The 22466-nt window shown below is 40.9% G+C and overlaps 3 protein-coding genes across 3 annotated transcripts; 1 reads left to right on the top strand and 2 right to left on the bottom strand.

Annotated features, from left to right (window-relative positions):
* The first annotated feature begins 3659 nt into the window (after positions 1-3659).
* gadd45gb.1 (growth arrest and DNA-damage-inducible, gamma b, tandem duplicate 1) lies at positions 3660-5256 on the top strand. Its single transcript, XM_061061771.1, has 3 exons — positions 3660-3895; positions 4009-4216; positions 4328-5256. The coding sequence occupies exons 1-3, from the start codon at positions 3753-3755 to the stop codon at positions 4439-4441; spliced, it is 465 nt and encodes a 154-aa protein (XP_060917754.1). The 5' UTR covers positions 3660-3752; the 3' UTR covers positions 4442-5256.
* A 686-nt stretch (positions 5257-5942) lies between these two features.
* Positions 5943-12748, bottom strand: nim1kb (NIM1 serine/threonine protein kinase). The gene is made up of 4 exons (XM_061061868.1): positions 12040-12748; positions 11149-11450; positions 9367-9635; positions 5943-7179 (listed from the first exon to the last, which is right to left on the bottom strand). The coding sequence occupies exons 2-4, from the start codon at positions 11420-11422 to the stop codon at positions 6418-6420; spliced, it is 1305 nt and encodes a 434-aa protein (XP_060917851.1). The 5' UTR covers positions 11423-11450; positions 12040-12748; the 3' UTR covers positions 5943-6417.
* Positions 12749-14034: 1286 nt separating this feature from the next.
* Positions 14035-20387, bottom strand: LOC132992523 (coiled-coil domain-containing protein 152-like). Its single transcript, XM_061061870.1, has 8 exons — positions 20211-20387; positions 19059-19164; positions 18269-18337; positions 17896-17960; positions 16812-16947; positions 16406-16533; positions 15989-16093; positions 14035-14476 (listed from the first exon to the last, which is right to left on the bottom strand). The coding sequence occupies exons 1-8, from the start codon at positions 20271-20273 to the stop codon at positions 14345-14347; spliced, it is 804 nt and encodes a 267-aa protein (XP_060917853.1). The 5' UTR covers positions 20274-20387; the 3' UTR covers positions 14035-14344.
* Positions 20388-22466: the final 2079 nt, after the last annotated feature.

The raw sequence follows: 22466 nt of genomic DNA, 5'->3' as shown, positions 1-22466 counted from the left end.
GCTGTCGTCAAAGTCCTCAAAGTTCTGGAAGAATTAGCAGCAACCATTGACTCCCATTCAAACCAGTATAGCATACAGTACAGGGGGTTCTCCATGTTTATGTCTACACAACTTATCATGCAAACCATGCAAAAGTTTGACAGACTTAAATGTATGGTGTTGACATAACAGGTACCTGATTATTTTTCATGTGTATAGAAATCAATAAATTGGCACCTTAAACTTTCTTTTATGCAATTCATCACTGATGTAATGTCATGTATTATATTCTTCAGCTTGCAGTATTGTGTGTGAATAAAGTAAGGTATTTTCAAAACAACTTAATGTAGACTCGTTAAAACTTTATACATATGAATCTATGAAGGATTATCTTATTTTATGTGAATCTCAGTCTACTTAAAATGAAACTTTAGTTCCATTAAAGTGCAATGGAAATCTCACAATGGCCGGTTTGCAGAGTAAATGTTCAATCTCATGGATTATAGAGGTGAGCATCTTTGAAGAACCTGTTTTTGACCCCATGACCCTGATGAAGACCACAAGCCGAGATGTGTCGGTCTAATTTAGTAATAAAGTTGATCTTCATACTACAAGTGTTGCTGGAGCATTTTGACCTCTTCAAGAATCTGCCTTTGTGCAGAAATTAGTGGAAGTCAATGAGGAACTGCACTAATAGAGAGCCAAATCTGTAAATCTGACCTAAAATGGTGAAGTTTGCATCAAAACATGCAAAAATATATAAAAAAAAAGCAGAAGGTTATATTTCAGCTTTATTTGTTTCAGGAAAAAAACTTTCACTGAATTGTTCATTGTTTTTCTATTTACACCTCCAAATAAAAGGTCTGAGTTCCATACTATTATGATTTATTGTGTTGACGTTTCATTTTATGTATTTTTTTTAACTTTTTCTTCTTGCGATTGATTGTATAATGTTGTTATCATGTATATTGTCTACTTTTATTTTATAGCACATTGAGTCTGTGCTGGTCGTGAAATGTGCTTAGATGAACTCAGATGATGAAATAAAATAAAAATCTTGAATATTGAAATAAAATCTTGAATAAAAAGTGTTTTAGTATTCAGTGGTTAACTTGTGGATAAAAACCTTTGCATACTTGGCGTCATACATATAAAATATCAGCCTTTTTTACTGCCTGTGGAAGTCAGATAAACTTTTCCAACTCATGACCAGTTTCACTACATCAAGTATTTTTTGTTGATTAGACGGTGGCACGCGCCGCTGCTTTGCATGCGACCTCACTTGAGGCGCGTGGCATCTGGAGATGCCTGCATGCTCCATCTCTCTGTCTGCATCTCTCTCCATAGCAACTGAGAGATACCATCTGTCCCCGGGGAAGGCTGAAGGGAGGGAGGGGTGGACAAACGAAGTCAGGCAGCACCTGCTGGGCGTGATGGCATTGTGTACAATATGATTCTTTATGTCTTTAGGTAAAACCAAATCTGAGCGCAGAAGTTTAGCTCAGCTCAACTTGTGTTTGTAGAGGTCTACCTGTTTCATAGCTCACAATGGCTTGATTAATCAAAAAGATCGGGGGGAAAGTACATAACTTTATTATTTTGTTATATAATCCGAAGCCATTTGAACGCAGAAGCCAAACACTTAAACCTCGTATCCTGCTGCTTCAGACACGATCCTTCCTTACAAAGAGCTTTAGGCACTTACTGCGCCGCCGCAGGTCACCAGAAAGCAGCTTTGACCACCAACACCTGTCGCGCGTTGCCGGGGAGGCCTCCATGTGGCAGATGTGCTTCTGCAACAATAGGTCGGTATCGATTTGCACGCGCCTGCCCTGTGGCAACACAAGCTGATCCTTCCTAAAACAGTTCAATGTTTGAGTCCCTATCAGCTGGATCCACATCAAACATGTTTAAGCCTCTCGGCCAGCTGATGGGCTGATGAATTTGCAGCAGGCGCACAGAAACTGAAAGTGATGTAAATAAATAAATGATCTGTTGCTGCTGTGTGCAGATAAGAGTTGTGTTGGTCAAAACACATTTGAACTATTCTTGTGCGTGTTTACAGCTCAAACTGAAAGTGAGTTTTATCTGCCGTCGTCTGCAGATAACACTTTTCATTGTGAAAGTTTAGACCATAAGCGCGTCTCTTTGGCATTCAAATTTAATCAAAACTCAGACAACAGACTGGCGAATGTGGAGACTTGTGGACAAAGGAGCGGCGCGCCCCGGGCTCGAGGTTGACCTGGGTTTAGGAGAGAGGAGGGGGGGGGGGGCCTCCTCATAGCGACAGTTCTCCATCTGCCGCTCTGCCCAGAGCAGAACAATAGCGCTGAATCAATCATCGCCAACCTGTGTCTACGGCACCACCTCTCCACTCCAACCCCCACCTCTTTACGCAGCAGTGGCAGCAGGCCTGACCTGATGCAAGATGAGTTTGAAATGATTATGCAGATAAAATAAAAGCAGATAAGCACGAGCTGTTGGGGAGAAATGTCTCTATGAGTGGAATAATTGAAAGAGAACCGTGCGTAAACGTGTCGCCTTGCGTAAAAGTAATCTATAATAATTGAAAACTGAGAAAAACGAATTTATTTATTTTTAAAGTTGACTGCAAACTCTTTACTTACCAAAACGACCAATAATGCACGAGATGCAAGGAGAAATCGTGATGCATGGACATTGGTGCTGCGCGTAAAAGTTGTGTGTGAAAGTGAATGAAACTTTGGTATTACGTTGTTTTTTTTTATTAAAACACTGAAATTTAAAATGTTCAAAATCTTAACAGATGAGGACATTGGGTGGAAATATACAACACACACTGGAAACAAAAGTGCAATAAACTTCACAAGTTCTCTGACAGAATTCAGTCCGTGTGGCCCCTGAACTCCCCAGAGTAAATAAATAAAAACCGAGCGAGGATTTGCAGGACAGCTGATAGCCACGTGGTTTGCGCGGGGCCAGCAAGCGCAGCGTTCTGGCACGCGCTGGTCATTTGCATTTGTATAGGCTGCCGTGATAATAGAGGGGCTTCTGGTACACAATGGGGCCGTTTTTTATGGCCAGCCTCTAGTCCACAGATGGCACCATCCACCTGCCCTTTCTCTCTGCTGCTCGCGGAGAGAGGAGAGGGGGGAGGGGGCGAGTCACACTTTCTCTATGTTGATGCTGAAAAACTATTTTTAAAAGTCTAAAATTAAAAAAACTGGAGTAAGTTTTCGATATTTTGTGTTAAGTTAATTTCCAATGTTTTTTAAACTTATAAAAGTAGCTGATCAGCTCAACAGTGCTCTATATAGTTGTATCATTTTCCAAATAGTAAATAATCAGCTGTGCATCTGCAGAAGCTCTTAGAAATACATGCAAAAGTGCAACTGATGTTCATCATGCACCCCATTCCCCACACTGTGAATCAGCTGCTTTGTTTTCTCTTATGTGCACAGAAGTGTTGCAAAGGGATAAAACTTTATTTTTTTTAATGAAGCTATTTTTAGTTTCAGTCCAGCCTGCTGCTGCTCTGAGGGGGGAGCGTGCGTGGCTCGATGACCCCCATCAATCTGCCACGAGCCAGACTGTGACAAAAGGCATTATCATACCAATACACCATTCAGCTTCAGCCAATCAGAGCGCAGCGCTTTCTCTTCGCCGCACGAGCTGAAGAGTATATAAGAGGGAGGCTGCAGATCTCAAATCACTCTGCTCCCTTTTACGGATTTGCCCTGCGAACCAGCTCTCGAAACTCTCCCTTTGTGGAATTATCTCAAATCACCTTCATCATGACTCTTGAGGAAGTTCTGATCCAGAAACCCACCGAGCGTGCCCAGTGCACCGGCCAAGCCCTGGAGGAGGTCCTGGTGTCCGCTAAGGACAACGACTCCCTCACCGTGGGCGTCTACGAGTGCGCTAAAGTTATGAATCTGTAAGTATGACTTTCTCTACTGAATATGTAGCTTACTACACTTTTAACTGAGTGACGTCGTTTGAAACATTTTTGGATTGAAATCTCACGAGCTTTTATTTTTGATTCCACAGTGACCCGGACAGCGTGTCTTTCTGCGTCCTGGCCGTGGATGAGGAGTTTGAGTGTGACATCGCTCTGCAGATCCACTTCACCCTCATCCAGTCCTTCTGCTTTGACAATGACATCAGCATCGTCAGAGTGAGCGACGTGCAGCGTCTGGCTGAGATTGTTGGCGACAAGGCCGAGCAGCTTGAAGATGCTCACTGTGTCCTCATCACGGTATGTAGAGCTCTGCTAAAGACATTTTTATTATTCTGAATCATCTGAGAAACATTTAAGTTGTGAAAGAAACACATGTCTAACTCTGCTTTTCTTCTCTTGTGTCAACAGAACCCAGCTGAAGGGTCTTGGCAGGACCCCGCTCTGGAGAAGCTGCACCTGTTCTGTGAGGAGAGTCGTCGTCTGAACGACTGGGTTCCTGAGATCAGCCTCCCCGAGCGTTGATCTGGGGCTCGGCTCCTCTCTTGCTCAGATGCTGTGAAGCTTCTTATATGGAAATACTCATCCTAATGAACAGGATGACCCTGTTTCTTCTCATCCCTGGATACTCCTGAGGAGGATTCCCGTCCAGGCAGCACGGCGCCGGCCCGAGTGGCCCCCCGTGATTCGTCGCCTCTTGTCCCGTCCATGCCAAGATGACTCTCATTCTTTATGTGAATGAGGTCAGGTATGCCACAAGAGCGACACATCGACCCTCATTCTTTGTGCGGATGAGGTTTGGAGAGGAAGGAGAAGCGACTTCTGCGTCCTGTGGCTCCCACAGAGCAAAAGTCGCATCTTGAAGCACGCGCAGTAGGAGAAGAAGCGGTGCTGAGAAAGAGGCGTTTTTAAAAAGGACTTTTTAAAGATGGCTTCTTTGCTGAGCAACATAACAACAGTTGCAATCAGCGGAAATGTTTCCCACTTTCCAGAATTGTCTTAATTCTCTAAAGGTTTCACTTTAGAAGTTTAACAATGACAAAAAATATATAATTTAAAATCTTAAAAAAAGAAAAAGAAATGAAATAAAGTCAGCTCTCTAAAGGTTTCACTTTAGGAAACGACTGAAATAAGTTAATGTTCAAAAAGAAAGAGAATTTGTATTTTTAGACTCTTGATTCTATAGAATACTGAATTGTTAAAGTATAAAGTGATCAGATTTATGTCTTGATCCTGTTGGAAAAAATACTGGAAAAAAACGTATTTATATCTGACAGTTAAATAAATTGTTGGAGATTGTGAAAAATGTGAAAAATGATCAATAAAAGTTCCAAAATATACTTCTTTCTCTGACGTGTTTTCTCTTTTCCTAAAAAAACAAGTTTGAGCCCAAGTTTTGTGTATTGTGTGTGTGTGTGTGTGTGTGTGTGTGTGTGTGTTTGGGTGTTGATGGGAGGGGAGGGGGGGGCGGGGTATGAAACTAACAAAAGTGTAAAACTCAGCAGATTTGCATGGACGGCGCTAAGGCCTGTCATCTGCAGTATTAAAAAAAACCTCCGCGGTCCCTCCTCCAGCAGAACTCATCTGCATGTGTATAGAGCAGCGCACAATAGCGGAGCTCCGGGCCTGTCAGCTCCAGCGGTCCGCACAGAGCGCCTATTGTCTGTCCTGCAGATGTCTCCGCAGCCACGCCGCGCCATCTGCCGCTCCCTGCAGGTGGGGGTCGGGCAGAGCTCGGGTGGGAGGAGCCGTGGGGGTCAGTCAGTTTACAGTGCCAGAGGGGTGCAGCCGAGTTGGGTCTGGCTGGTTTGGACCGGTTTGGGCGATGATTAAGGGTCTCGAGTATCATCTGGTGTCCTGCCAGCTGCTGTCGGGACTGTTGTTTACTCGCACGCACTTAGTGAAACTTTGGCAAACAGGCCACAAAGACGGGAGATGAGCTGTGATAGGGTGCAGCTGCAGCGGCAGCAGCCACCTGCTCTGTGCTGTAACAAAAGAGTCTGCGTGACGCATCAGTTTTCTTTGCACAACTTTATTTAGTGAATACACACAAAGTCTCTTGCAGAGGTAGAGGGTGAAGAATTTCCCTAAAAACACACATAATGCAAAGCTCCAATCAGGTGCACAAACGAGTATGGCATGGCTTTATCAATGCAGGTTTGTGTTTACATCATTGCAAACTCAAGTGTTTCTGGGCTTTTAGGGTCAGGAAACAAACAACATTGTGATTATTGCTTTAAACAGTGAAGGTTGCAAATAAAAAGGTTGCAACATGTTTCATTATTTCTTGTTATTAATCTCAACAGGCACTTACACATGACTCAGGCTATCCCAGAAAGTTGCATTGAAAACAGTGTCACAAATGTATCAAAAGTTTCTTGATGTGAAAAATCATCAGTCATTAATTGCTCAAAGTCCCATGATATAAAACAAAATCCATACTTAAACTCATTTTAAAGAGGTGTGCAAAAAAAACATGCCTAACTGTCTCTAACAGTCTGTTATGAAAGCACACATAATTTGGAGGTGTGTCTGAGGCCCCTGTAGGCCCGGAGCCCCTCCCTCTTGGGGTCCCTCACCATCCCTCGGACCACTGGGGGAGTGTCATAGCCCCTCCTCTTCTGGGCCCGGTGCAACAGGATTCGGTACACCCCGGTGACAGGGCTGCGGCTCTCTTTGAGTGGATTGTTCCTCAGGTGCTCTGAGGTGAAGCCCAGCTCCTCAAGCAGGACCCTGACCTCCTCCTCCACCTCCTCCTCCAGATCCCCACGATCCAAGTCCAGCAAGCTCTGCAGAGGGCTCACCGGCTCGGGAGGCACCAACGACCAGGGAAACTCCACAGGTAAGAGCCAATCACAGCCCAGCATCTGGTCAATGGCGCAGCGCTCAGCGGGGGCTGGTTTCAAGATGCCCTTGATGAGCCTCTGGCAGGGGCCGGGCACCCAGGGGGGCACAGTGTAGGCGCCATCGATGATGGAGCGCCGGAGCTTCCCCATAGTCTCAGCACGGAACGGCATAGAGCCAGTCACCATGAAGAACAGCAGGACCCCCATGGCCCACACGTCCACTGGGGGGCCCACGTAGTACTCGTCCTTGAAGAGCTCTGGGGCAGCGTACGGGGGAGAGCCACAGAAGGTGTCAAGGGTGTCGTTGCGGTTCGGAACTTGCGTGCTGAATCCAAAGTCGGCCACCTTCACACAGCCGCTGCAGGTGAACAGAACGTTCTCCGCCTTCAGGTCTCGATGAATGATGTTGAGATTGTGCTGCAGATATCAAAACAAACAAGCTGTTGTTAGCCATGTTGCTAATAATTCAACAAAATGTGACATGATAACGTTTCTATTACAGGATCAAAACAGTCTTGGCCTTCATACATACATTTGATATAAAGACATCAAGACAACATTAAAGTGAAAACAAATGTTCATGATTCTGAAGAGTCCTTCATTAGACTTGTAAGTCAAAAATCTGAACTGTAGGTCCTTCCTGCTGCAGTCAGACTGTTTAACCAAGCCTGCTCCCAATAGATCATAAAACACACACAAAACCGGACAATTCACTCCTACCTCTTGTGCATAATATGTAAACTACTACCTGATGCTATTTGCATTGCAATAATAATATATGGAACTACTTGTGCAATAACATGGTCATCCTAATGTGCTTTTTTATACAGACCTACATCGTGTTGCAACGACAGCTCTGTTGTTGGCTCTATAACTATTTGATCCTATCCTGCTCTTCGCTGCTGAAACACTGTAAATGTCTCTGTTTTGAGATGAATAAAGGATTATCTTATCTTGTACATTGTAATAAAATAATATGGTCCGATTTTTAAAGACTCCTTTTTCATTCTTCAGTGAATGTGTTTGATAATTGGGTGTAATTTATTTCAGTACTTGAATAAAACCTGACAAAATGTGTTTGCTTGCTGCTTTTAGACTCAGTTGTTTCAGTTTAGTTTTTTTCTGTTAACCCAAGGAAATAATGTGGTGCAGAAATGCAATTATCTTAATCTCTAAGACAAGTCAGACTAAAACACAAACAGGAAGTGCTTCCTGTTACCAGTGTTGTTGCGTAACCCAACCAACCACTGAGCTGACACTGATGTAAGGGTTGGACAAGTGAAGCCAATGCAGAGGTTTCATTCTAACATCCAGCAGGGGGCGCCTTCACTGGCTACAAAAAGAAAATCAGATTGTATAGAAGCAGATGAACAAAACAACTGTACCTCTCACTTGATTTAATACAGAGTAAACGTTTTCTAAACTGGTATTTGTTGGTTTCTTCAACAAAGCATGATTTCCACCTTGTAATTGCTGTATCCTATTTAAAGTTAAAATAGACAAAAAGCAGAGTATACTTCAGGGTGTAGGAACCATTGATGTATAAGATAATCCCCACCGGCCTGATTAATGTCTTGTACTTTGACTAATTGTACAAAAGGACACAGAAGTGATATGACACTTACACAGCTATACTAAGACAGCAGACAAGCATATTCCCAAATGTTGGAGCAACATCTTCAAGGGGCTGATAACATGGCACAAAGACCCTGCGTTAAGTTTTCTTCAACAGCTTCTCCTCAAAACTTGGTCACTGATAGCTCACACCCTACAAACCTCTTCTGACCTCTTTACAGACTCCCTTATAGTGGCTACTATTTACACCATCACAAAGAAGATTACGCCATGATTTAATTTGATTAAATCTGGGTGTTACCGCCGGTGACGTCAACATGCCTGCTTTAAAAAAAGGTCTGCAGCCTCCTCCTCCATCCTTCGATTGCTACATGTTGATTGGTTGTTATGTAAATATTGGACTTGCTGCACAAAAAGAAATTCACCTTAAAGAATAGCACATTAATCTTTGCTATTTTAGAGACATATGTACTTGGCTGGTTTGCTGAAAAGGATAAATAATTCATCTTTAGCATTGAGTCTGTCAAGCATTATCTTCAACTTTGGGTTTTTCAGCTTTTCAGTTTTTTTTTTCCAAGTTTTTTTTCCTGAAGTTACTGTAGGAGCAAAGTTAGTGTGTGCATAATAATGTATTGTATTTCAATGGTTTTGGTTTATATGTTTACTTATTTACTTAATTTGAACACTACATGGTGATATATACCGGTACGTCAGGAGGTATTGTCAGGTCATTATAGGTCATGGGTGAACAGGAAGATGGTGGCATAGGTGGAGGTTAAAATCTTGGCAACAATCATCCATCACGTAATATGATCACCTCGGTTTGTCTGCTTCATCTTTTACAATAAATACTTCATTCTGGACATTTGTTTATTTTTGGATACGTGTCAAGACCTTCCCATACACCTGTTCAAGTGACTGAAAGTATGATTAGAACATTGGGACGTTAGATAGTCTCTACAGTTACATAAGACAGGTGTGATTTAATGACATGCTGTTTAAGAACTAAATGAATCTGTTCTTACTAACCATATATTTGATGGCAGACAGGATCTGGGCGAAGGTGATCTTGCAGGTGTTGTCAGACAGTTTACCCTCGCTGCAGATCCTGTTGTGGAGGTCTCCTCCTCCTGCGTACTCCAGCACCAGGAAGAGGCGGCTCGGCGTGTCCACCACCTCGTACAAACGCACCACGTTGGGGTGCTGGAGGGACTCCATGCTGCTGATCTCCCTGGAGAGCAGACGCTGGGCCTGATGGTCCAACCTGGTCTTGTCCAGGATCTTTATAGCCACTTTGTCTGAAGGGAGGAAAGATGAAGACACATAAAGATACAGTCTGCATGATGGAAGTGAGGACTTCTAACATCATACGCTGAAAGTACGGTTATCAGTCAAAGCTGTGTTTAGCTAACATTCAGAAAATTCACCAGGTGGGTATCATATTTATATAACTTAATGCTACTGGGTGTTTTAATCGTTGGATTGTCTGATAGGAAAAGTAGTTTGTACATTTTTTAAGAGTGTTGTTATATCAGTGCTGAATTTTTTTTTACTTTAATGCGTTGGTACAATAGTTTGTGAAACCTTCACGCCAGCTCTGCCTTTGAAATTGTATTAAAAAGTTAATTATATATTGAGCAAAAAGGCCTAACAATATACAACTAACAATTTCTGTTTCAGCTTCCTAAATGTGAAAATTCTCTGTTTAATATGTTTCTAATTACATTTGTCTGGAGTTTGGACTCCTTGTAATTCAATTTTTTAACAAAGCTCTTGAAGAGGACATATTATCCCCATTTTCCACCTTTTCAAACAGTCCCCCTGTGGTCTAAATGAAACATCTGTGCTGTGCTTTGGTCAAAATACAACATGAATCAAACACCGGAGGAGGTTTGTGACCCTGTATAAACCAGCTCTCTCAGAACGCTCCATTTTGGTGTGTGTGTCTCTTTAAAGGCAATGAGCCCCACCCCCCTGAGATTTCCCCGTAGACATCACTCCTTTGCTAGTGAGAATAAAAATGGCAAGGAGTCCATGGGTGGAGATATCAGGGGAGTGGAGGATTTTTTTTTTTACCAGAATCCCGCTGTGACATCACAGGGAGAACACATTTGAAACGGAGCATTTTTCTCTGTGTTGTAAGACTTTTGCAGACCACAAACAAAGGACTGGATGGGTTTATTTCACATGTTGTGGGTCAATAGACACTCAGGTTACCCAAATATATGTTCAAAAACACTGAACAAGTGGATTTTTCATAATTTGTCCCCTTTAATATCAACTGATGATCAAAATACTGATAAGTTTAAGCCTTTTGGCATTTGAGAACCTTAATCTTTTAAAAAGTATGATATAGTAAGTTAACATCACGTAAGATATAGTAGAGTTCAGCCAAATTATATAAAGTTTGGAGTCTGATTCTGCCAACTTTGATTTGTTAAACCTGAGATTTGGGTTGACGTAGTCAATGTGGGCTGGCCATTCGAGAAACAAATCAGGCTTTGGGTCTGATATGTCTTGTTTTAGGTTTGTCTCTTTTGTACAGAGATGGACTGAGTTTTTGTCTCAGTTTCACACTTGTTCAAATGAAGGTATATTGGATATCTTTTTCTGTTTTTGAACAACAGACTGCCTCCAGTTCAACCCTATTTATTTGTCTGCTGAACCACATCCTTTTCCTTAAACTACTTGCAAGGTGTTCTGTGTCTCTGTCGTGTTGTGAATGAAGTTAAGTTGACCGACAATGAAGCAATAATGAAAAGAAAATGTGTAACTGAATGTGAGGGACAGTGAGATTGAATGCATCCCTACCTTTAGTCAGAGCATTGAAAGCCATTTTGACCCGGGAGAAGGTCCCACTGCCGATCTCCCCTCGGACCTTGTAGAAGCCCACCCTGCGGCCTATGATGAGCTCCTTGATGGTCTTCTCATCCTTGCACAGGGCGGTGGTGAGCTTCTGCAGGGGGGTGAGGCGCAGCTCACCGTCAGCATCCTCGTCCTCGGGGCCGATCTCAGAGCTGTCCGTCAGACTGTACTGGCTGTGGTGGATTTTGGCACTGGGCACTCGGTACTGGCTTCCTGGCATTTTTGCAGCAGGCTGGGGATGAGGTCATCTTCACAAACACAATATTGTCATTAGGTTCTTTACCAGCTCAATGTTCGGACATACAGTAGATATTTTTTAACACTATGACCAACATGATGCATTTGTATTCTTTCATTTGAACATATTTTACATAGTGTGTTCTTTGCACACAGCTGATCTTACTATTTGAATAAGGATGTTCGTCATTAATTTAATTCCTTATTTTAATCAAACACTTATTGTTTTAATTTTCTGATTCAGACTTTTCCTCCTCTTTCTCTATATAATTCTGAAAACACTTCCATGGCATGAAGGTCAGCCTACATCAAACAAAATTGTAATCATACTTCCCTATGAATAAGGTGAACCCCTTATTCCACACTGTAAATATCCCCTTCACATCATTAACACAGTCAATATTCTACACCTGCTTCCTCCGCTGCTTCAATGCCATCGTTTTCAAGACAACATAAATATATTTATGACTAAATCTTGCTACACATCTAACAGTAACTACACGATAGATATGAAACATGGAACCCTAAATGGTTGCAATGAGTCTTAAGAGATGTATTATAAAAACATCAAGTATATAAAACAAGATTATCGTCTCTTACCAAGTTTCCAAAGTGCTGCTCTGCGTTAATTCACAGCTGTAGCGTCCAATACAATCACCAACACAATCACATGGCTCTTCTGGCCCAGCAGGAACCAGAAAGATGAACTTCTCTCAATCACATGCTGAAATCTGTTTGTGCCCAAATCCTTTCGGACAGATGGATCCTTGTGGGCAAAACCGCGCTGTCACAGTGTCCTTCTCCGTCCCCCCCTATCAGATCTACTGTACACTGATTGTCAGGAGCACAGGAGGTGAAGGGGATGGGTGTGTGTGTTTGAGCCACCAGTCAAGTGGACAGTCTCCTCCTCACTGAGTGACGAAGGATAACTGGTGTCATGACTTCTAATCCTGTTGTAATTTAAGCCTGTCCAAGTCACTCAAAAATCAAATCAGGGTGGAAAAAAAATAAAGCAAGGAAGATGCAACAGACATTAAAATGTGCACGTGATAGTATCTGCAGCCGATATGAACAGAACACTTTGGTTTTGGACGTCAAGCAGAGAATAATTGTATGATACCAAAGCCTGTGTTTTGCAGCTGAGGTTGATCCCTTGGCTTTTGAGAAGGTGATATGTTATGCAACGGCATTACCCAATGTTCCCATAGAGATTAGCGCCCTGTCCTGTGTGGGCTGGTAGAGCAGCTCACTTAGAGAGATTAAACACCATGAGGTCATCGGCAGGCAGAGCGTCTTTTCATTCAGGTGTGTTCTCCCTGTGAGGAGCAATCAGAAAACATCATTCAAATCTGCTTATTTCTATATAATGCAAGTGTTGATCAACTATAATAGCCCGATCAGTACCACAACTTTTACCTTAAGGAATTGCTGAGCAAAAATCTCAAAGTAATGTTCCTCATTATTTAAAAACAACATCTCAGTTGCATATTTTGCTCACCAGGAAGGAGTAATAAATTATTTTTTTGCAGATTATCTAAGTAATTATTTGATCGGCTTTGAATTAACTATTTCCCAGTCTTCATAGTTCTTTTTTTGCTTGTCTTGCAAACTGCCTAAAGCCCAAATATATTCAGGTAACCATCATACACAACAAGAAAAGGAGCTAAATCCTCACATTTGTGAAGCTATGACGAGACGATATGTGCTTTATACATGTCAGCAGTGTCAGTGGCTAAATTATTCCCTGGTCTTTCTGCACTCCATTTTTGGGAGCAACACGTTTAAGATGATCTTGTCAGAAGTGTGCTGCATAAATGGATCTAGGAAGTAGTGTTGTAGTACTCGAGTTTGGTCGAGACCACTCTTTGAAGGTCTCGTCTCTGAATCAAAAGCATTTTTACTCAGTCTTGTCTCGGCCTCAAGCTGGGAGGACTACAGATTTTAAATCAAGACCAGTCAAGACTACTACTGATTTGGTATTGCTATTTTTCCACGTCACTATTGTCATGAGAATGAAAATGCCATTTCATGAACAACAAATAACTTCAATGAATATGTAGTTTGATTCCCTCTCCCCCGATTACGACTGCAACCTTTCCTCTGTTATGGTCTAAGTGAGTGACACGCAGCCTGCACACAAGATGATGAATTTTCAGGTATATTTATGGTCTTGGTCTAGGTACTTGACTCGGTCTTGACTTGGTCTTGATCCCTAAATGTCTCGGTCTTGTCTCGTTCTCGGAGCAGTCTGGTCTCAGGTATGTCTTGGTCTCGGTTAGTGTAGTCTTGATTACAACACTAGGAAGTGAGCTCAGATCAGTAAGGATTCCAGTTCCCTACTGATCTTAAAAATAATATTCAGAAAGTCGAAGGTCACTCAGAAAATATGACTTTTCATTTTAAAGGAACTCTTTGAACACAAATTACAGAAGACAAAAGAACTTGAGGCATTTTAGAAATCCAACACAAAATATGAAATTAGATTAAAAGGATTAATCCCTTGAATGAGACTGGCCTTCAAGCTACCGCACCACTCCCAAGGGCGTCTCTCCTATGTCTGCACTGCTCCCTCCCTCCATCACTCCCATGCAGGCATCTAATTGGATTAAAGCCTTACACCGGGCTACAGCATGTGTTGAGAATGTGCTCGCTTCACACTGGTCACCTGCAAGCAGCGTGGTGAGACTGCAAATCTGATCATGAGTGACTATACAAAAAAAAGGCAAGGCGTTCAGAAAACCATCTGGAAAAGATGTCGACTTCCTCAACTCTGAGGAAATGCTTCGAAATGGAGCTAAAATATAAATCTAGAAATGTCAAAACACTTGAGTATTTTTTGCCCACTGAGAGGTCAGAAGATTGCAACGGCGGGAGGTCAGTTGGGAGGTCAGCAGCTCGTTAGCTTCTAAACAAACTTTCGCCTCTTTAGAGGGTTAATGTTGTGGCCTACGACACGCTGGCTCTCTTCCAGTTCTTTGATTCTGTGACGCAAGACCTCAATCTCTCTGTTCTTCTCCTCCTGGAAGAACTGCAGCTTCTGAAGACACACACACACACACACACACACACACACACACACACACACACACAGTTAATCCACAAACAAACACAGACATACTAGAAAGAGGCATTACAAAAAATACTTACAGTTTGCTCAAAACAGACATGACGCAGACGACCTACAAAAACACAACCCACTTACTTTAAATCTTATTTGCGATTCTTTCCAACTCGGAAATGATGTCAGACTAAATATTTAGAGACACTATTGTTGTAAATGTAATGCTAAATGCAAACACACATGATTTTGACATTTTTGACAAGACATGTCACCAAGAATTGAAATGAATCAACGTATTTAAAATATGTGGGGTTTTTTCTTGCAAGTTTTGCTTCTCTGAGGTTTTGTGTTCACATCCGTCACAAACATGGTTTTTAAGTTTACAACTGGCTAAAGCTCGTGTCTGTGAAGTCGGGATATCAGTTGTTCAGGGTTAATAAATACAGTTAGCAAAAACACTGCTGTTATCAAAATTAGTCACTTTCTTTTATTTGGGTTTCTTTCTTTTGCAGGAAATAATGGAACTTGTGCATGATTGGAAGTAGCCTGATTTTGCTTGTGTTAGATTGTTAAAGTTTAAACAAGTTATTATTTATCATAGTAAGGTGGCAGAACAGAACTTGAAGTTTCTGGGGAGAGTGTGTTTCATGTCAGGTTGCTGATAACAGCCTACTGAATATTGCTGTATGCTGAGTCATATATATGCTGAGTCTTATATTGTCAGCATTAGACGTGCCTGAGTAGCCCGGCTCACATGGATGTGTGTGAAAAACACAGAACTTTTGCTACATGTATCCTTGATGCCCACTCTACAGACACCACTGCATTTAAGTTCTCCTAAAAAGGCTAAAAAGGCTGACCCCGTTTTAACCGAAAACTCCAGGGTTGTGTTTTAGTCTGTGTGGGCAAAAAAGTTGTTGCAGACTTCCACATCCTTTGTCTTCCTGTTGGGACTTCTCAGTCATAAAGTGTTCTTCCCTGATTTGTCATGCTCCCATCGTGAAATTAAGTGTTGCTGAACTTGCGGTCTACGTACGCAGCTGTTGAGCCGTTCTCTATTTTTATAATGGGACTAGTGCATACATGAAGCTATTCCCATGTCCATTGTCCAGCCAGTATGAGTCGTACATTGAGAGCATCTGTTTTGTGTCTCGTTTTACATAAGAGCGTAGTAGTATGGGTGTCGCTTTACAAAGTTATAGGAATTAGAATAAGATGAGACATCCAGGTCAAATCTATCAACGTTTTCTCTCCTCTGAGCTGAGGTTTGCAAAGCCTGTATGCCAATTCATGAACCCATAACATCTTACAGCCGTGTACCTCAGAAACACTCATGATCATATCCTCATGCATGCACAGAGTCCTGCTTACAGACTGGGAGCCTTTGAGGTACACATCCATTACTTATATATATATAAAAATGTGTACTCTGTGGAGGTCCACAGTGAAAAAGGGGGTTTTAAGTGGTTTTCTGTGTTGGCTTCTCACCCTCTTGAAGACACTCTGGGGAAGGAGGCTGGAGCTGTGTTGTTGCTGCTGTTGCTGTTGGCTCAACTGAGCTGTACTCTGAACTCTGGCTAACTTGGCACCAAACTGTTAAAACACCAGAGACAACAACAAGCTTACAGAAAGGCTGAAAGTAGCTACTGAGCAGCAAAGCAGAGGTCTTCTTAATCTCAGCACTTCTGCTTACTGGATGTCAACCATTATCTCCTGCAGACAGACACAGTTGAACTCTTTGACCCTTCAGAACACTTGCTGGTTTCCTCTATTAACTTCATTCACATGAATACTCATTGAAAATTAGTTTACACTTTTTTCAGAAAAGGAGCTAGAACTATCAGTAAACCAATAATCTTTCTATTAATTAGTAAACAGAATGATTATACGACAGCCTTTATTTACCTCCATCTGTAACTTGAGGAGCTCGCTCTGCTTCTCTCTCTCCTGCTCCTTCAGCTTCTTCTTCATTTCCTCCAGATCCAGATCTTTCCTCTCCAGCAGATTCTTCAGCTCAGCATCTTTAGCTTCCACTATGAAAAACAGAAACAGCCTCAGACACAAGTCATACACAGATTAATCTAAATCATTACTTGTTTCTCTGCTGGGATGCAGTAAGTTGAAACGCCTAAAATTTGTTTTAGATTTTCATTCTGGGATATAAATGTGATCCATAGTCTATGACCTGCATAAAGACTTTGCTTTAGAGAGATTACTTTGTGCTTGTATAACATCAGTGTTCCCTGAAACTTTCTATAAGATCCACCCTCCCTCTGTCTTGATGAATAGAGTTTTTTTTGTGAGGTCTCACTCTGATTGAAAGCCTGCCTGTGGGCATCCTCCACCTCGCTCCTGCACTGCTGTCTCAAAGTCTCTAGCTCCCTCTGGTGTTTCTCTGCTTCTGCTCTCATTTCACCAACCAACCGCTGAACCTCAGCCTCTCCATCCTGTAGAAAACACACAGGCCTCAAATACACAAACTGAATCTGCTTATTGGCACACATTTGGAATTACTACCTAGTTTCAGGTTTAAGAAAACCAAAAAAAAACCTTTCCTAACAGTGAGAATCAACTGATTCTTATGGAATTAACTCTAAAAGTAGCAACAGGTTAACAAGATATTAGTCAGTTGATTGTTGCTGTGGGCTGCATGGTGGGACAGTGGTTAGCATTATTGCATCATAGCAAGAAGGTTCCTGGTTTGAATCCCGGTTCTTTCTGTGCAGGGGTTGCATGTTTTCCCTGTGCATGCATGAGTTCTCTCCAGGTATTTTGACTTCCTCTCACTGACAAAAGACATGCTCATTAAGTTCATTTTTTACTCTAAATTGCCCGAAGGGGTGAAGTTGAGTGACTGGTTGATGGTACAACTGTGGCTCAGTGGTAGAGTCGGGGTTTCATACCCAGCTCCTGCAGCCACATGTCCGATGTGTCCTTGAGCAAGACACTTTAACCCCAAGTTGGTCCCGCTGCCTAGGCGGCTGTGTTTAAATGTGCATGAGTGGGATTAGCTAATACTGATGGTCACTTTACATAGCAGCCTCCGCCATCGGTATGTGAATGAGTGTGAATGTGTAGGTGTGACATGCGGTGTAATACCGCTCTGAGTAGTCAGCAGACTAGAAAAGTGCTTTACAAGCTCAAGTCCATTTACCATTTGCCATTTATCTCTGTATATTTCAGCCCTATGACAGAGACTGGCGACAAATCCAGGTTGTATCCCGCCTCTTGCTGGGATTAGCTCCAGCCCAAACAGGTCAAATGGTAAATATAAAGGATGGATGATTGTGCTGTTTAAAAGCCATAAAACTAGTTAGCTGTCCACATTAAATCCTTGTCTTTAAGAGCGCTATACAAATAAAGTTATTATTATCAGATGCTGCCTCTGGTCTTACCTGTGCTGTTCTCTTATTCTGTTGTTCTAGTTCCATCATATGAATCTTCAGGCTGTCATTCTCCACTAAAACATGAAGTATTACAGCACAACAACAGTTAAACATGATGAAATCCATTTAATGTCATTAGCAGGTTTAGTAAATAACTAAGAAGTTGTGCCATGGCATTATGAACAAATCTGAATACAAAATATAGAGGAAATGGATGACACACAGAGACAAATATAAATGTTAACTTGAACACAACATTACAACAGCAACAGAATTAAATTAGCACTGAGATGATTTTATGAAATGGTGACCAAATCCTTTTTGTTTCTAGTAAATCTGCAAGTTAGTAGAAAATATGGATTCAGTGGTTTATTGCAGTTACCTCTGAGGTTGATCTGCTCCTGCAGAGTCTGCTGCAGTCTGTTCACCGAGACCAGAAGACTGTCTCGCTCTGCAACATCAACAGCAAAATATCATGAGTTGCTTTTATCTATCATACATTTATAAAGTTCAAACCAACTCAATAATGGACATGGATTTAATGCAACCACTTAAAAGTGTTTGAAGTATTGTATGATATTGTCTATGGTCTGACCACAGCTCGTAAATAAAGTCTATGGGTTGGACACAGTACAACCATTATTATTTATATGAATTTGATATTTTTTTTAATGGTGACCTGCATGACAAAAAACCCACTAGTGCAGCAGCCCCTTCACATGCTGATAGTTACATCCTCATGTAAAGGGCCTTAACATGATTAGATGCACTTGTGGAGTAAACCACATTTAGAGTGATTCAACATGCATGTCCAAGATGGGTTGAAATGTTTGCATAAATAACCTTTTGCCTGTTCAGCCAACAATGACTCAACTAAAGTATTCTTCATTTAGTGTTCAGAGAACATCTTCATTTTTCTCCTCAGCTTGAAAAACTCTTAAGCCTCTTAAAAGTCCTCCTCACTCCTCCAAACAGTTTTTCACCTTAGAAGCTCTCTTAAGGGTGCTTTCTTGCTTTCGTTCTCCCTCTAAGGGGAAACTTTTTGAATAGGCTCCTGAGACACCAGTCGTCTATGACACTGTCATTTGACAAAACAACCAGCAGAGGGAGACATACAATACAGAATCCAACACCCTACACAACGCTCTTTCAAAAGCAGTACAACAACTCACCCTCAATCAGACTTTTCTCCTTGGCCATGTTGAATTTCAGGAGTCTGTTGGCATCCTCCAGCATGATCTCCAAAGCATTGTTTTTGTTATTAACTTCTGCGATTCCCTGTGTAAAATGTAAAAGCACTTTAAATACACTTCCATTCATAACAAACACTTTTCCTGTGGAGTGCATGTGCAATAGTTTGCAGAGAATATGCTTCAGGTTTTAGTGGAGGGTCCATTAAGAGATAATTTTATTCCACTTAATGTTACATATTTATCTATCTATCTATCTATCTATCTATCTATCTAACATGTAGTTGTGACATAAGCCTGCCCTACATTATTTAAAAGCTCCTTTTTTTAAATATAATTTAAAGGCACTTTTTATCATAGCCGAGCTGAAACTTGTTGGTCTGCCACACATTTTGTATTTTATCTAGCCATGAAATAATAATTTATTTTACATGTTTGTAATACAACAGTGTTTAGCATTTATTTTAGTGTTTTGAGGACAAACATAAACTGAACTGAACACCTGATATGTTCCCTCAGTAATATTCTCATGGCGTCATTTTATATTACATAAAGTCGCTGCTTTCTATATACAATACAGAAATACAACATAGAGAGGTAGATATTTCAACTCCATCTGCACTGAAACTGTGTGAAAGATGGACATTTAAATGTTACCTTTACCTGTGCTTCAGTTATAGTGTTACCTTTACCTGTGCTTCAGTTATAGTGTTACCTTTACCTGTGCTTCAGTTATAGTGTTACCTTTACCTGTTCTTCAGTTAACCACTATAGTGTTACCTTTACCTGTGCTTCAGTTATAGTGTTACCTTTACCTGTTCTTCAGTTATAGTGTTACCTTTACCTGTTCTTCAGTTATAGTGTTACCTTTACTTGTTCTTCAGTTATAGTGTTACCTTTACCTGTTCTTCAGTTATAGTGTTACCTTTACCTGTTCTTCAGTTATAGTGTTACCTTTACCTGTTCTTCAGTTATAGTGTTACCTTTACCTGTGCTTCAGTTATAGTGTTACCTTTACCTGTTCTTCAGTTATAGTGTTACCTTTACCTGTTCTTCAGTTATAGTGTTACCTTTACCTGTGCTTCAGTTATAGTGTTACCTTTACCTGTGCTTCAGTTATAGTGTTACCTTTACCTGTTCCAGTTGAGTAAAAGCCAACAAAAATGTGTCAAGATTCACACGGTTTTCCTTTGTCATGTTGTTAATCCAAGACGAAACTCACGACTACAGCGGGGGAAAAAAGTAATAATATCTTACTATTTATTCAGTCTCAGAGTCAAAGTAACTTTCATGGATAACTTAAAAGCTACAAGCAAAGAAACGCCGATGCTAAAGCTAGTTAGCTTACACCGTCTCCATGACGACTATTGTAAAGTTGAGCACACTACAAAAAAACAGAAACATTTCTCCACATTTAGCCCGAAAACATCCCTAAAAATTGGTGTGAATTTTTAAAAGTCACTTTTTTTCCACATTAAGATAAATATTTGTCAACTTTTAGTTATTTAGTTTTTGTTAATATAAATTTAAGATGATTTAATTGGCTATTAATGTTATTATATATTACCTATAGCTAAATGTTTAATGTTAGCCTATGTTAAAAATACATAGGCCTACATCAACATATAGGGCCTACATAAAGACACAAGAAAAACACGAAGCAACTATGGAAATTATTAATATTTGTGATTTAATTACAGAATGTAGATTAAAACTAGCAAGCATTTTTACAATTAACTTATTTGCCTGTTATTCTTTTTTTCCCCTAACAGTCTGAAACCAAAAGATGTTGTGTTTACAGTGACAAGCAAGTCCTCACATTACAGAAGCTATAACCAGACAACATTTGGCCCTTTTCTTGAAAATCACTTAATTGTTCATGGAAATTGGTGTTGATAATTTTTAAATTACTAATCAATGACTGATAATCATTTCAGCCCTAGTCCTGGATATACGTTTATGAATACACTTAGTATTGTATTCTCTAACTTTAAATTAAATATTTTATTTGGTTTATATAGTTTCTACTCAGACATGTCTTTTCAGATGTGTATTTTAATTATTCAGAATCAAAATTAGCTTAATGGGATTGGTTTGGATTGGTTTGGTGATTAAAAAATAGAATCAGACAAATTTATATTCTAAAACAAATGCTTACACATTTTTCCAATAAACATCCACGCTTGTACCTTGTGTGGTATACATTATACTGTAGGCTTATAAGTAAAACTCACAAAAGCATAATATTTGGAAATAATAGGGTTGAATTATGTTATAGGAATACAGTTGATTACATTTGAACTATTACTAATATGTAAAAATACTGCTTCTTTTTCATTCAAATAGATTGTTTCCCCATTATTTGTACAAAACTGATCAAATTTCACTTTGAATGTTTTGAACGCTTCTATGTGTGTTTTGGACTTCATGGTCGGACAGAAGTTTATACTGAGTTAAGACAGTCCTCTATGCTCATTTACATTCTTTATGGGACATAAGGCTCCAATGAGCTCTAGTAAGAGCCGGTCAAATTCACATTCAGCAGGGTCCAGTTTAGGCTCTCTGGAGGATCTGGCTGCACTGCAGAACCGAAAAGAAATCAAATCATTTTAACATCGGCAATGATGATAACAAAAAGAAAAATAAATCATCATGAAAACTGATCTACAGAAACAAAAATTCCAAAGAGATAAACACTAAAATAAGCAAGCACCAACACGAATGAAAGGGAGTGAAAGGGACCCTATGGCTATGTAAATAGCTATGTAAATAGCCATAGGGTCATTTGATAAGAAACCGCCCACATCCACTTGAAATTTCAAGATGGCGGCCATTTTTCAGTAAAAATTTGAAGTAAATGGAAAACTGGTTTCTTATTAAGATTCATACTAGTGCCCGACCGATGTGGGTTTTTTAGGGCCGATATCGGTATTGGGGAGAAAAAAAATCTAATTTCAAGAGATTCAAAAGGCGGATGCTGTTGTGCACTGAGGACTAGATCCAGGTCCCAAGGTGGAACCGAAGGTCCAGTCCTGAGGATGGTAAGACTCTGGGAACCCTTGAGGTATCGTGAAATTAAGGAGCAGCCGTCTTCAGTAAGAGCATATTCACCAAGGGGAACCGCCTTAATTTATGCCACCATGCCCCGCAGCGAAACAGCAGACTTCCGAGTCTCCAGCTTGGACTGGAAGAACTGCAGGACATCCTGAGGCTTGGCCAGGTAGGGGTCCAAGTAGTGGGCCCCACACCAGGCTGTAAACATCAGCCCTAGTAGATGGTGCTGGTGCTTCTTGCATCGTTCTCACTACAGGCTCCGGTAACCCTAAAGCTAGGAGCATGTACCTCTCAGGGGCCAGGCCATCAATCTGAGCCCTGCTGGAAACGGATGGA

This window comes from Labrus mixtus, chromosome 17, assembly GCF_963584025.1.
Source record: "Labrus mixtus chromosome 17, fLabMix1.1, whole genome shotgun sequence".
Lineage (NCBI taxonomy): Eukaryota > Metazoa > Chordata > Actinopteri > Labriformes > Labridae > Labrus > Labrus mixtus.
The sequence above is the reverse complement of the archived record's forward strand: the minus strand, read 5'-3'. Positions and strand labels throughout refer to the sequence as shown.